Source organism: Verticillium nonalfalfae (genome assembly GCF_003724135.2).
Source record: "Verticillium nonalfalfae strain VnAa140/NRRL 66861 chromosome Unknown scaffold_259, whole genome shotgun sequence".
Taxonomy (NCBI): Eukaryota; Fungi; Ascomycota; class Sordariomycetes; order Glomerellales; family Plectosphaerellaceae; genus Verticillium; species Verticillium nonalfalfae.
Genome location: NW_021167484.1, coordinates 450 through 15454, shown reverse-complemented (window position 1 = coordinate 15454; position 15005 = coordinate 450). Strand labels below are relative to the sequence as shown.

General features: G+C 56.4%; 2 protein-coding genes across 2 annotated transcripts; both read left to right on the top strand.

The window, feature by feature from the left end:
- Positions 1-188: 188 nt before the first annotated feature.
- Positions 189-2736, top strand: D7B24_004553 (uncharacterized protein; the record flags this gene model as incomplete). The annotated part of the gene is made up of 3 exons (XM_028638721.1): positions 189-461; positions 604-2272; positions 2369-2736. 3 exons carry the CDS (start codon positions 189-191, stop codon positions 2734-2736), a joined length of 2310 nt encoding a protein of 769 aa, XP_028490194.1.
- Positions 2737-11746: 9010 nt separating this feature from the next.
- D7B24_004552 (uncharacterized protein) lies at positions 11747-13367 on the top strand (the record flags this gene model as incomplete). The annotated part of the gene is made up of 2 exons (XM_028638720.1): positions 11747-12703; positions 12762-13367. 2 exons carry the CDS (start codon positions 11747-11749, stop codon positions 13365-13367), a joined length of 1563 nt encoding a protein of 520 aa, XP_028490193.1.
- Positions 13368-15005: the final 1638 nt, after the last annotated feature.

The window sequence follows — 15005 nt, the reverse complement described above, 5'->3', positions numbered from 1 at the left end:
TAAAATTTCCCCGTGGTCAGTAAAGCAAAACTTGGACCCAAAGTACGCCCCAGCCTCCGTGGTCGGACGTCCCCCTTCAACATCACAGCCCTCCTCCTCACCTAACCATCGCGACACCGGACACTGGCCACACACCCCGACATCTCGGCTCGGAGCAAGCCTATTCCACCCTCCTTCCGCCTTCGCCCATGGTCATGGACGGCGCCGCCATCCTGTCTGCTGCTGCTGCCGCTGGCGGGGCCACGCCTGTCAGTCCTACCAGTCCTGTGAGTGCCCGTCCAGGCAACACGCCGATTAGCATTGGCGTTGGACCCAATGGCGTCAAGAGAAAGCGAAACAGCATGGTCATGAGCAGCCCTGGCAGCCCGGCCGGCCATGACGACGACACCCTCCTCGACGGCGACCCAAAGAAGCGTCAACCTGGCGTCAAGAGAGCGTGTAACGAGTGCCGCCAGCAGAAAGTGAGTCACCCCCGCCTTTGCCTCGATCCTCTTGTCCTCGCCCGTCCAGCCAGCCGCCGGCGCACCGTCTGCCACGGCGGTTCGGCGACATGAAGGCCATGGGAGGTCAAATCAGCTTGACTACTTGCTGACCATGTCTCAGCTCCGCTGCGATGTCGCCCAAGACCCCTTCCAGAGCTGCTCGCGCTGCAATCGCCTCAAGCTTGACTGCAAGATTGAGTCCAACTTCAAGCGCGTCGGCAAGCGCAGCAAGCACGCCGAGATGGAGAAAGAGATCGACACGCTGCGAAGAAAACTCGGTCGCGCCCACGCCCAAGGCTTCACCGTCGACGACGACGACCACGACCTCCAGTCCCCCGTCGCCGCGTCCGCCTATACACACACCCGTAACCCCTCACTCATGGGCTCCGACGAAGCTGTCTCTTCCCTGCTGCACCTCAAGAGAGGCGGCTCTTACAACATGCCACGATATACCCACGAGCTGGAGAACGTCCGCTTGACCGAGGACTCGGTCTCTCAGCTCTTCAACATGTTTTTCAACTACTACCACCCATACCTGCCTTTCCTGAACCCTCAGCAGTCGCCCGACACGTACTACCAGCAGCACTCGCTCCTTTTCTGGACCATTGTCGCCGTCGCTGCGCGTCGCTACAGCGCCGACCCGACTCTGCTGACGACCTTGTCGGGCCCATTGACGCGCCTGCTGTGGCAGACCATCGGCGACGTGCCCAGCAGCTACTACGTCGTCAAGGCGCTCTGTTTGTTGTGCACCTGGCCCCTGCCCACAAGCACGACGACGGCCGATCCTACACACATTCTCTGTGGCGTCATGCTGAGGACCGCCACGGGCATTGGCCTGCATCGCCCGAACCACACCCAGGACTTCTCCCGTGTCTCCGTCGACCTGAACAAGGAGCAGCTCCATGACCGCGTCACGACGTGGGCCGTGTGCAACATTGTCGCCCAGTCCATTGGTACAGGCTACGGCCAGCCTGCGTCGACACTGTACGACTGGACACTGGCTGTGAGACGAGGCGAAGATGGCCCCTTTAAACTATCGCCCGTTCTCGAGGCGAGGCTGCAGATCGAAAGGTTCTGCGACAAGGTGTCCAAAGAGATGTACAGCAACGCCAGCGACTCGCGCGGCGTCGCAGGTGACGAGCACAGAGCCATGCTGATGCGTGTCTATCGGCGAGACTACGGAGAGCTTCAGGCTTCCATCCTTTCGCAGCATCTCGGGCCCATCGTCAACCTCCATCTCAGGGCCGCAGCTCTTCATCTCCGATTGGCCGGTTTCTTTGACTCCAACACCACTCCGGGCTACATGGATGATCTGATGGGCCTTTGGCGCGCAACGACGGCCTTCCTAGACCACATTCTCGAGGACGACAAGGTGACGTCGCCAGGTCAAAACACGGCTGGCCACATTCTGCTCTACGCTTCGAATTACATCCAGCAGATGCTCGTCGCGGCAGGATTTGCCCTCCTCAAGCTGAGCAAATCGTTCTTCGCAGAAATCATCGAAGCCGAACGCAGCCGCAGTCTGTTCCACAAGACACTAAACGCCATCCGCGCCACCAGCGTCATCAACAATGATTTGCAGTCTCGGCTCGCCGAGCTGATGGTGCAGATGTGGAACGGCGCTCGACACGACATCAAGTCTGTTAAGAACGACGAGGTGTCGCCCCGACCTGTTGTCGATGACACCCTGCAGCTCAAGGTTCGGTGCCGTCACAGCATGAGTCTCGTGTTCGACTCGGTATGGCGCTGGCGTGAGGACTATCAAGCCCAGGGCCGCGGCACACTGGACGGTAACTACCCCCCCTGATTCCCCTCCCTCCCTTCCCTGTGCGCTGGCTCGATGCATCCAAGTCTTCTTTCTGAGTGACTGCGGTGACTGACAACAGGCGCGCACACAATAGCCCTGAAACAACCTACTAATCCGGACTCAGCGAACGAGTCTTCGGCTTCATCGACACACATGGATTCGACACTCATGCCTGCCACTGCTGGTGCGCAGAATCTGCCACAGACATCGGGCAACATGCTGGCACCGACCAATGGTGCCCTCACGCCGGGTACCACTGCCGCGAGCCTAGCAGCACCACCCGGCGCGAACGGCAATGCGGCGACAAACGGCACCAATAGCAACCTCTTGAGCGGCATCAATTATACGGACAACACCAACTATGACTTCTTCGACCCCCAACACTGGATGCTAGACGGCCTGCTAGACTTCAACTACTCATTCGCCCAGCCTCTCGAAGGTGCCTAGAACGCACATCCCCCCCAAGAAAAAGGTTCCCATCATTACTCCGGGGCCATTTCTGCCGCTATCAACTCTTTCGGGTCTCTAAGTTGAAAGGTCCCCGATACAAAAGGCTTCTGGTTCATTACAATCTCAACAAGAGTGAAGACAACTCCGTGACCAGCTGCATCAAACCAAGGCTCTCAACGAGTCTTGCGAGCACATTCTTCGTTCTCAAATTCTCTCGCATCACCTGCACTTTCTTCTTGTTCTTAGTTGTGATATCCCGTGTGAAAGGACGTCTCTTTTCTCCGCTCATGTCGACACGGTCATGATGACGACTCATGACGGACAGGCGGCGAGGGCCACATTTCGACACGGTTTTTCGTCTGAGTTCTTTTTCTCGCGTTTCGTCTAATTCTTCAAAAGAGTGTTGCATTTTGGGTTTGTTCTTCCTGTCTTTTGGTTTGCCATGTGTTTGTTGGGCTGGTATATCAGAGCATGGCAATGGATGGGGATGGGAAATGGAGTTGGCGTTTTCATTTGCTCTTTCGGGCTTATCATCGAGGTCATGGAGCGGAGGGACGGAGCTGATACATTAACATGTTCGTAATGAATTCAACGTCTCGTGTGCACTTTCTCATGTGAACCTTATTGTCATGGTGTGCTCTATGTGCTTGGAGCTGTGTTGTCATGAGCAGGCACGTAGTGTTTCCAACATGGACCACCAGTGATTTGAGTTTGCGCTGACCTTGTGTGGCGGTGGTTGTAGATTTGCTATTGAACAGCCACGAGTTACAGCAGGCACCTTGCCTCGCGTCACCAGGCAAGTAAGGGAGAAGAATACGCCTTGTCAGGAGATCGCTTTTGATCCCATGGATTCACAGAACTAAGTCGCCTCACGCCCGCCCTGTATACAATCGCTCCTGTCGTTTCAGACGGAAGCCAGTTGGTCATCTATTCAGCCAACCAACGCATCACCTCGTTGCCCATGTATCGGCCCCGAGAAAATTCAAAGAGTGTGTGCGTATGTATGTGAAGGAAAGCGAGAGAGAGAGAGAAACGCAGACCTTTGTTCCTTTGACATAAGCGATCATGGCCATTTGCATCGCTTGCGCTCGTGTCGTCGTTGCGAATGGCACCAACCGCAAACCGCCCCCTCGCCCCTCTGCCTCCCCGATTCGAAATCTTGGAGTCACGACAGCGACCATGCCCTGGGCTTGGAGATCGCGTGTTTTTGAAACAAGAGAGGCCCGGGACGATTGTGTGAAGGCTGCCTTGGGGGCGGGCGCGTTTCCGTCTTTTGGGGGTGTTGTGGTTCCTCTGCTCGCATCTGGGCTTCTAGATATCGTGCAGTGTTTCTCATGGATGGCAGGCTCGCAGGCTAGCTCTGTACTATTGGGAAAGAGGATCAAACACGCCATGGATTCGGTGGCTTGTTTCCTCATGACGGCCCACAGTTGAAACGCTTCAGGTGTGTGCATATGCCATGCCAGTTTGGAATCCGCCGAGCGCCGAAGGCCTTCTTGGTTTGGATTAGGGTTCTCGCTTTTGATACGAAGCACAATTGCAGAGTCAGTTTCCTCATAATCATCCCTTTCTCGTCTTAGTTACAGCCTCTTCTGCCTTGCTCAGGAGCCTCATCTTGGCCATCGTACGATGCCTGGTGCTGTAGCTTCCCACGAAAACGATCAAATACAGATTGCATTCCCATATCGACGCTACTGAAGGCAGACTGGAAAAGACGGCCGGCCAGCGACCCATGAGTGAGGCCAATCAAGGGGACAAGGACAATCAGAAAGTAGAAAATCGTGAAGAGAGAGAGCCTTAGAAGGCCGTCTTTTGGGCCGCCAGATAGAGACCCAGCTTCAAAATCATAAAAAGGAGTCATGCAGTGGACCCCGAGGACGGGCCGCTGTTGTGGCCTCATGAACGGCCGAGACGCGATGCTGGAAACATTGGCACGGCCTTTCTTTGCAGGTATAAGGCGCACCTTTCCCGTTGCTCTACGCGAGGGGGCAAAGCCTCACAAGACAAGGCATTCTTTTCCGCCTCGCGTTTCAAACCGGACCAACGGCGCGCGCAGCAGTCCTGGATAATGGACCAACAAGTTCTTCTTCTTTTTTCCTTTCTGTGTGAGGCCCTGCCTGGCACGACCCCTCCTGACCGTAAATCGGGGTATGATACCCTTTCGGACCACAACCAAGAGAAGTGGGTGGCTCTGGAGTCAATGTTACCTCGCACGAGACTCGTGTTCACTCGGCGGCCGTCCTCGTCATCCTCCCGTCCCTCCCCGCGCCCCCTGAAGGCCCTTTTCTGACAGCGCCGCAGCGCCCGCCATAGGCCGTCTTGTTGGCTGTGCGTGTCTCTGGCTCTCAGAGCTAAGTTCCAGGTGGTACCGTTTTCAGAGAGTGAGTGCCCCAACTGGCGCCACGAGAGACCGTGTTGGTCATGTCAAGGCTTAGTGGCCCCGCCAACTGGTGCGAATATTGTACACCAGAGCAAAAGCCGTTCTGCTTGCGACCTACCTCAACCTCTCATTGGGGGGTTCCAGAATGCAGGAGTTGGTAAGGTGGGTAGGGAAACAAGAAGAGTCTCATGGCGCGTGCCGGAGATGATGGGCAGGATGACTGCCGAAGAAGATAGCACGCGTTGCATACCACACATGCAACACTCGGATTATACGTGGTCCAGACACACCGCGCTTGTGATTTCACCAGAGGACAGGTCAAGCCAAGTGGAAATCACTCCAGTCAGGTCGATTCGAGTCGACATTTAATGACACGCCGCTAGAGGAGGCAGAACTCCTAGTCTGAAGGCAGACCGTCGTACCGTCCCTCCATGAAGAAGACAAGGAGGAGGAACTCCGCTCGAACAACAAGACCGACAATAAGACGCCCTTCATGAGAACATACTAAACCGCATCGACTCTCTGAGGGACTCGGTAAGAAGGTGGATGGCTTGTCCAGGGGACCATTGGTCTAATGCATAGTGCCCCACGGCAGGGGCGTCCACTGTGACAAACACAGCCTGTCCATCACGCACCGAACGGGTGGCAAAATCAGAGCTGCGACTGGCCCAGATGGTGGGGGAAAGAGAGGAGCCACCGATGAGCCGATGGCAAAAGCGGTAGGTAGGTGTACACAGGCGGCCGCTGGACATCTAGGCACCACCACACCCCTTGCCCTGCCGGAGCAAGGGGGCAGAAGGGTTGCCTCAGACCGTAGAGCGGTGATTCTACCGGCGACACATGCGAGGGATGGATGTCAGGGGGGAAGCGCTGTGTCTGTCCAGGCGGAAGCAAGATGGGAGACGAGTCAGTCTCTATCCAATCTCAGGCGCAAGCTCTTGTCCAACCACGCCGAGAATGTTGGTTGGGGTCATGTCCAAAAAAGAGACCATACGGGGGGCAGTATTCAAGAAAGGATTGCTGGGTGTATACGAAGGGACTGCGTCCATCACTCTGGCGGGTTGTTTGCTAAGAAACCGCTTTATCCGGCCAGGGGTGTGATGTGAGGCAGCTGGATTTCGGAATCATTGCCCGGTTTGCGGTGGAGACGCGAGGACAAGCACAGCTAGAAGGGCGCTTGTTGGCCTTGACTGAATTTGGAGCATTGAATACGCTGGCCTGAAGCTAGACGCGGCAATGAGAGCGTTTCTGGATGTTGCCGGCTGACAGTTGACTCGATCTGATCTGCAGCAATGTAGTACCACGTCTTGACAATAAGCGCCGCGGAAGAGAACTTTGTGGCTACAAGGCCCGCAACAGGGCATTGCGAGCGATCAAGAACCGCGTCAACCACACCACAAGAAAGTGAGCCGCCCATTTTGGTCTCAAATCACACACGATGTAGAAGATGGGGATATTTGGAGTATCTGGTCACGCCTGGGCCAGCAAATCAGACGAATAATGCGAGGGCACGTCACACAGACGACCCGAGGAACTGGTAGCGCTCATATGCATGTTGTCTTGATACAACAGGCTGCTGCTGCAGCAAAGCCGACCACGAGCCATGTTGGATGGACGAACAGGTCATTCTAAGGGCCGATCCTAGCTGGATATCGCGCCTCAGGGTCGGCAACAAACGCGCCAGCGGCCATGGTCAATGTGACGATGCTCATCGGGGGCGGCTGAAAGGGCATCCCAGGCGCTTAGAAGCTGCATGAGGCCTTGCAGAGTCCCAGAATCAAGGTGCCTGATAGGCCACATAGCGACAGCCAATGCCTCCATATCGGGCTATGCTTCACCGTAACAGGTTCTGTGCCGTAAGTGGGAGGGAGGGGGGGGCAGGCCGCGGACGAGGTGGTATCAGGCATGCAGAGAAGAGAACACTGCCGCGGTGGCCCGTCGAAGAGACCCAAGGTTGATATGTCAGTGCTGGTAAGGCTACAATGCCTTCCTCCCGAGCTGATCTACCCCCCGGAGCCTGTGTCTACTTTCTCCCTGGCCGTGGCCCCTGCAAACGATTTTCAGTCACCAAAGCCGGAGACTTTGGGGGCGGTTGAGTTTCACTTGCTGATGCGGGTAACACCTCAGCCATTGGCGGCCCCCATCATGACCGCCACGATGATGATCATGATGATGATGATGCCATTTCTGGTCCAGGAGCATTGCCACGAATCGAGGCAAAGGGGGCGTTGAGGGTGTGACTCCAGACCGTCGGGTCGCATAATGATGGCTATGCTCATCTGATGTGTCCACCCTGTCACTACAAGGCGAACTTGATCAATGCCATGAGAAGACCATGAATCGAACAGTCGTGAGAGCCATGCTCCCTGGTCTTCCGAATACTTACTAGGTGCTGTCGAAAGGGACGGGTATCTGCAAGTAGTGCCGTGTGATGTGATGGACTTGCGTTTCGGGTACCTTACCTGAGCGTCTGCTCGGATCGAGCAGCGTAGAGAACATTGCGGAAGTGTGATGTGATGAGGGAGCAGGGAATGTACATTGGGTCATTGAAGCCGAGGGGGGCTTTGCGGGTACCTTGGCGGGGATCGATGGTGGTGGGTGCAAGGAAGAAGGTCCAAGGACTTGAATAGAGGCATGGAAAGAAGAGGAAGGGCGAAAGAGCGGGAAGGAGGGGGGAGGGCGTGTGAAGACGTGAAGGCGTGCGAGTGCGAGGGTGTGAGGGTGTGTGTGTGTGTGTGTGTTGGCATGTGGTGGGCGTTGGGGCTTTTCTTGCGGTGTTGGTGTCAACATCGCGGCGATCTCGTCTATTGTCTGCTGCAGGCCAATGGCAAGTGCATTCACATTCGGCAGACGCGCGCGTGTGACAAGGGCTCTTACCTCAATAGGGCATTAGCGCAAGGTAAGTGGAAGCATCGAGTGCCCATTGGCCCAAGCCTGGGTTCCGCCCCTGGTCCTGCCAAAGTCATGAACAGTGACTTCCAGACGGATAGACGCCCAACATGGTCCGACCTCGGGTTAGTGGCAGGCATGAACAAGGGGTAGGGGCAGGTACACTGGAACGCTGAGAAGTCACTCCCCTCTGGGTTGCCCCTGCTAGCCTGGAGCTAACGACCCGACAGTTTGGTTACCCCCAGTCGTCTGTGGGGCGATGTAGCGATGAGTAGGGTATGTGAGTGGCTCACCTACGATAGTGTGAGTAAAGGCGGGCCCATAGGTGGGACCAGCGTTCTGCGAAATAGACTCACTCGTCCTCATCCCGCCTTCCTCGCCCTTTCTCCCATCCCGGACGCGGACCTTCAGACTTCTGGCTCCCATCTCCCTCTGCTTTTCTCCTCCTCCATCCACCCCCTTCCTTTTTCTTCCCTGCCCGTCCTTTCCCAGTTCAGTGAAAGGGGAAAGGGCAATGCAACCCCTCCTCCAGCTTGAGGACCAGCTCCAGTCCCAGTCCTGGTCCCAGCTGTAGCTAAAGCTACAGCGACTCCAGCTCCAGCTCCAGTACATACACTTGCCCACACACACACACACACCTGTCATGTGTGTCACTTGACAGACAATCGCTTCCTTGATCAATCATATGTCCCACCGAGTCGCCTGCAACCGCGTCAATCGACCCTCCCTGGAGCGTCTGGAGCGTTAGTGGTTGGCTCCAAGCCAGCAGCCACCGCGGATTCGTACACGTCAACCCAACGTCTTTTGCCTCTTGGGGCCGCGGCATTCACGGCATCTAGCACATCAGAGACCTGACATGTCCGGCTGTTGTCGCGCACAGTTGGGCGCATCGAGTGTAGCGCCATCTCCGATCAAAATGCGGGAGGATTTACGGCCTCAGATCCGCGCTCGCGCTCCATCTGCCCATAGACTCGACGGAGCGAACCTCAGACCGCCCACGCCTCTCATCTCCTTGTTCTGTCCCCACAATCTGCCAAGACGGACGCGACACAGCAGAGGGCAAGACAGGCGGCCAAAGACAGGGTTCTACCCTGCCTTTATTTTGTACAAGTACGATGTCAGCATCGCTCGTTCGCGAGTCTCTGTCAAGACGAGGACTGTCAAGACGGGGAGTGTCGTTAAAGCACACCTCCAGGCGTTGACCCGAAAAGCACAGAGCACTCGCTCGTTGCCGTGCTCGTTCGACGTTCTCGTGCCAAATACACGTACCCCTACCGAGGTCGAACACCCCTGCTTCGAGGAGAGTTCTTGGCACGGCTCGCACGTCTGTCACCCGCAGTCCCCGAAACCTGAACCGAATCATTACGTCGCAATCACTCACACCAGACACTGGGCCAGGACCAGCTTTGCTGCTCTCTGTCCCTCTCTTTCGCTCTTTGTGCCTCCCTCCCCATGACCTCTCTCTCGCTGTTTCTTCTCCACCACAGCCCATCGCACACTCCCATTTCCATTTCTCCCGTCAAGTGTTCCATCTCAATGGCAAAGGGGCTGAGGCCCCCAGGTCTTGTCAACCAGTCCGGGCCAGGTCCGGCCGCAAATCCATAGCTGGGGCTGTCCTTTGCCCTCTGACAAGGAGACCAGGGGGTGGGGGGCGGAAGGGGGAACCCATTAATTCAAGGTCGCTGCTGCGCAATCTGCCGTTTCCCCCCACCACGCTTGGCCGCCTCTTCAGGCCGAGGCGAGGCACACCGGAGGAATGCGAAAAAGAAGAGATGAAGGACAATGGCAATCACGACTGCTGCCTTGTCGCCGGCGCCCCGAGGATCAGTCGAGCTGCCTGCTTCGTGACGTTGTCTGGTGGCCAGCTCTTCACATCAACCGCACCCACCGCACCATCAAATCCCCGTTGTGGCATGCCAGTCGCCGCGCACAACTGCCATCTCTGCCACGCCTTGTTGGTGCTGCCAACAAGCCGCCCCTCCTCGATCTACCTCAAGGCAACTGCTGCAGAGTCATGCCGCCCTTGGCTCTGACGACTGACCACTCCAGAGTACAAGTGCAATCAAGGCGTTAGACCAAAGCTAGCCTTTCCGTGCCAGTCAATGGCTTAGAGACAAGGACCTGACTACTGATGAGCTCCCATGCTCTTCTGCCTTGCGCACGGCAGAAACCCATTGCACGCTGCCGTTCATCGTCAATTTCGTTATGGCCTACCGTGAACCCATCGCCTGTGGCCATACTACAGTTCAGAGACGACCCCATATCGTACAGGGATCCATCTCGGCGGTGCACTGCTCATTGGAAAGCCTGTGGGACGCTGTCTCATGCCCATATCTCAACCATGCGGAAACGCGCCTGGTCTGTTTCCGCCACGGACAATAATGGCCGAGCTCGCAAAGCTCGTCCCTCACTTAGGCGCCTCACATACTAGAGCCGCAGAGAAGCAAACCATGGCTCGTTCGTCCACGAAAGATCTGCCCGCCTGTCTCTCGCTCTAGTCACGGATGCTTGAGAACGACCCCTGTGATGATATCGGCGCGCTCTGCTGGCTTTTTGTCTTGACTCTCCAGTTCTCTGGCGACACCCCTCCACCCTGGACCACCGGCGTGCTCTCGTCTTGGAAACACGCCTGAATGGAAGGGTGCTACGCCTGGCAGTACCCGTCAAGCCCGTCAGCCCGTCCCGCTCTAAAAAAGCAACGGCGGCTATCGTCTGCGAGAGAATCGCTCGCATCCCCGTCTCCGCATGCAGCACAGCACCCAGAAGACGCTGCCTAGCCAGACCACAGCAGGGTCCCATGTACCCCTACCATGTATACATCGGCGGCCAGACTGATGGTGGTGGAGCTGTGTGCTAACCCTTGTCGCGCCGAGCAGGGGGTCGGACGACCCGGGGTGCTACCTGTGCAAGACGGGAGCAATACCCTACGTCAAGCCCTGGGGAGAAGTGTCTGCGTTCTACCCGTTTGCTCTTCAGCGCCGCCTGATATACAGAAGCTCCATCTTCTCCATCCTTCATACTTAGACCCGCGATGTCTGCGCCTTCGCAAGGCTCACTTTGCGACTTCATCCACTCTCCTCCACCTCCTTGATGACCATGTCTAAGGCCAGAGGCTGATTCGACTCGACTCTGTTCTCGCTCTTGTTCCTGTGCCTGTGCCTGACAAGACACACCACATGCTCATCAGCCCTCCCCACCCCCCATCTTTCTTCTATATCAATCTGTTGCTCGACTTCATTCGATCGCAAACCGGGACCCCCAACATCCACATCTGCCCACCTTCCAAAGACAGACAAGAAGACATCAAAGATCTTCTTACCGCCAACAAGCACCACAACGCCTTGGTCAGGTCCGTGAACGTCAATTGCAGCTCACGCAGCCCCAATTTTTCCAGATGGCCATGACAGACCTCCACTACCTCCCACCTCCTTCCCATGTCCGAACAGACGGCCTCCCAGAGGACCTACATGACGGCTGCTCTTCTACCGTACGAACGACTGGCTCTTCTTTTGCTACCACTCCGTACAGTGCTGTACGTTTATTCCTTCACATATATGACCAACCCTACCACTCTCTCCCTGCGGGTGTCCATCCACTCGAGCATTCATCCATTCTTTGCTGGGCTAATACTGCGCGTCTCAGGCCTCGTCCTTCAATCAACCACATCATTGTGACACCAGCCTGCTCACGCCCATTTCCAGCGCCGGATCACCTCCCCTACAACAGCGATCACAGCTTATGAGCCGATATCCTTCTTCGACAACACCCAGCATCCAGCAACATACTCCCCCGGGGACAGCCAAGATGTACTGGGGCACTCCATATGATATGGGGACGGCGCCTTCGAGCCAAGCAGCTTCGCCGCTGACCATGCAGCCGCCTACCACTGATGGTCAGTTCGAGATGGGCTACATTCTTTCCGAGTCGTCACAGAGCCACCACCACCACCACAAGGAGGATATCCCTGAGCCGCCGGAGCCTTACTTCGGATCCTTTGGGGTCTCCTCGACCGAACCAGAGCAGGTCACTGCGCCGGCGCAACAGATGCATCACCACCCTTACTACCTACCCCATAACATGGGGCAACAGCAGCAACACATGAACACAACACTAGCGCCAAGCATACTCGCTGTCAAGCCCGAACAGGAGATGGACATGGATATGCAGCACCACAACATGCATCGCCACATCATGCCGTCCCCCGACGCACCAAGCCTCAACCAGACGCAACTGAACCACTATCGATCGCCGCAATACAGAAGCCCGAGCAACGAAGACTTGCGCATGATACACAATGGGGGCTACACGCTACCACCTAACACGAGCGGAACCCAAGTAAGGCGGGGTCAGCCGGCCCCTCCCCGTGTTGCGAAACGAACTCGCATACGAGGTCGTCAGCCGCCGCACTCGACCGGCGGACGGGAAGGAACAAGGGAGAAGGACGCTTCTCGGAGCATCGCCTTCCCCCCTAGCCACGGCAACTCTGAGCCTTTGGATTTCAAGGAAGGCATGCCTGACACGGACAAGTTTCTTTTCGAGCTGCGCGCCAAATACAGCGACAACAAGGGTAAGGGGATGTGGGACCCCATTACACGGGAATACAACGAGAGATTCAAGACGCAGTTTGATCGGGCCGCGCTCCAAATGAAAGTCTCAAGAGCAAAGTCCAAGTGGATACAGTGGCATGAAAAGGATGTAAGTTTGCAAGGCTGACCCCTCGCCAAAAGAATGATCCCGCTCACATTCCCTCTAGGACACGATTCTTGTGGAAGCGGCCAGACAAGTCGAACAACAGTACTATCGACAGGTGCACCTGAAATTTAAAGAACTTGGAGGCAATCCTCAAGCAGACTTTAATGTTGGCAATATTGAGATGCGCATGGTCGAGCTTGGCCTCTCACACGTTTGGATGGACGCCTGGAAAGGGGACGTCAAGTTGAGCACCCGCCGAAGGCGCAAACTTAACGAGCGCCAACGCAGCACAGCGACTCCACGCGACGACGACCGCGGACGTCAACAACTACCCTCAGCTACTCCTTCCTCTTTTATTCACGATTACTCGGTTCGAGACGACTTGCCAAACAGCGCGAGCTCCTTTGCTACCATTGACCTCAGCCCTGGAGAACGCGAGCAGGTGCTCAATGATATCGACACGCGAGCATATAAAGTGGAGGCCGAGTCACCCCAAACTTTTGATACCGACGACGATTCAATGGGCATGGGACAGTCCGCTGAAATCCAACAGGGCCGACGAGCCGCGAAGCAGGCATGCGGCGACATGATTTGCAACAGCGGTGGTAACAGCAGGGCGCCCACAGGCTCGCCACAGAGTCGTGGTGGCAGAGGGATGCGTGCCTAAGCAGGCGCTTCCCGGCCGTTTCTTCATCATTTTTTTGTTTATTTCTTTTTTATGCTTCTTGAAGCGCATATTCGGCCGAATACACTCATTTCGGGCAGACGGGCGCGGCTCGATACGGGTAGGCAATGGGAGGCAATGAGGGCAGACGGACTACAACAGCTCACGCGAGACAACCTCCATGCAATGAGAGGTGGATTCATCTTTACTTCTTCTCTTCTTCTTCTCTCTTTTATCCACATTACTTCTTTTGGTCTAACCTTGGCCTGTTCATGTTTCGGGATCGGGGGCGGGATTTTCACTACCTCATGAGGGAGGGTAGACGCGGGGCAACTTCAGCGATGGGTGTCGAGCGAACCGTATAGAAGATGACCACCAAACATTCACTCATTGATTCAGATTTTCCCATGTCCTCGCCTATCAATCATGAGCTGAAAGGAGCACGGAGGCACTGCGGAGAAATATGTCAAATGTCAAGCTTTTTTCGCCAGAAAAAGCACACCTGCCCTCGAGTAATCGGCTGGTCGACGAGCCTAGTAGTCCAGCACTCCATGTGGGACCTCCTTGTCCGAGGATTGGCACAACTCTCGACCTAGAGACCAGCCGGTTCTGATCACGCATGGCGAGAACAGCCTGGCAATCTGAGGGCCAGCCAGACTTTCCAGATTGCGCATGTCTGACCTCAAGCGACGACGCTGACAGCTCGTCACATTTCTCGTCAGTGATCAAGGCAAACAAGGGTGCCTGGCACCTCGCAGGCGAGCGCTGATCGCAAATTGTCCGCGGTTCGTGTGCCTTGGGCTATTCGGCAACGTCACAATGGGCCTGCCCGCACGGGTTCCCGACCTGTCGTGCCGCCATGGATCCTACTATCCCATGCACCAAATAGTGTGCGTGGGTGGAGGCGGCAGGCCGCAGGCTGTCCTTTGCGTGACTGCCAGGATCCTGTCTTTCCGACAGGTCTGAGCCAGCACAGACAGGGGTGCCCCCAAGACACGAACCTCAGCGTCGGTCTCGCTGCGCTCACGTGAACGGCAGGCAATGAGATGGGCAAGTCAATAAGAAACAAGGAGAGCGCGGCGTTGTTTGACCGGCGCATTCACGGAGATGGAACGCGTCGATAGCGAGAGGATGAGAACCCTAGGGGGTCAGAGGTACCCCAGCGACAGCGCGGCACACGGGTTGACAACGCCGGCGCCTGGAGTGGAGAGAGAAGGGGGTGGTGGGGAGGGGGGTATGCGCTGTGCTGTACTAGCTAAGTAGGTATCTTGGAGCCGGGGTATTTGGGGCTTCTGGGCTGGGATCAGCGGATTCTGGCCTATGTGTTGCCTCATTGTGCCCTGACGGCCGTACGGCCGTGATGCGCCCGGCTGGACCTGTTCAATTTGCCTCTCTCTGTCTCCCTTTTTTGAACACCCCCCCGGCCCCACGACTAAGATGGGTGGCGGGCGGGCGTGGAGGATCGTCCCGGGTAACGATGAGGCCAAGGGAGGGAGGAGGGTATGAGGCTGGATTTAGACTGTCGACGACATGCCGTACACATATCCAGCACCCGACTCGGCGATAATCAAGGTGTGGCAAAGAGGGGGTTCCTAGAATTTTGGGTAGACAAGTCTCAACTTTTTTGATTCCTCTTCTCCG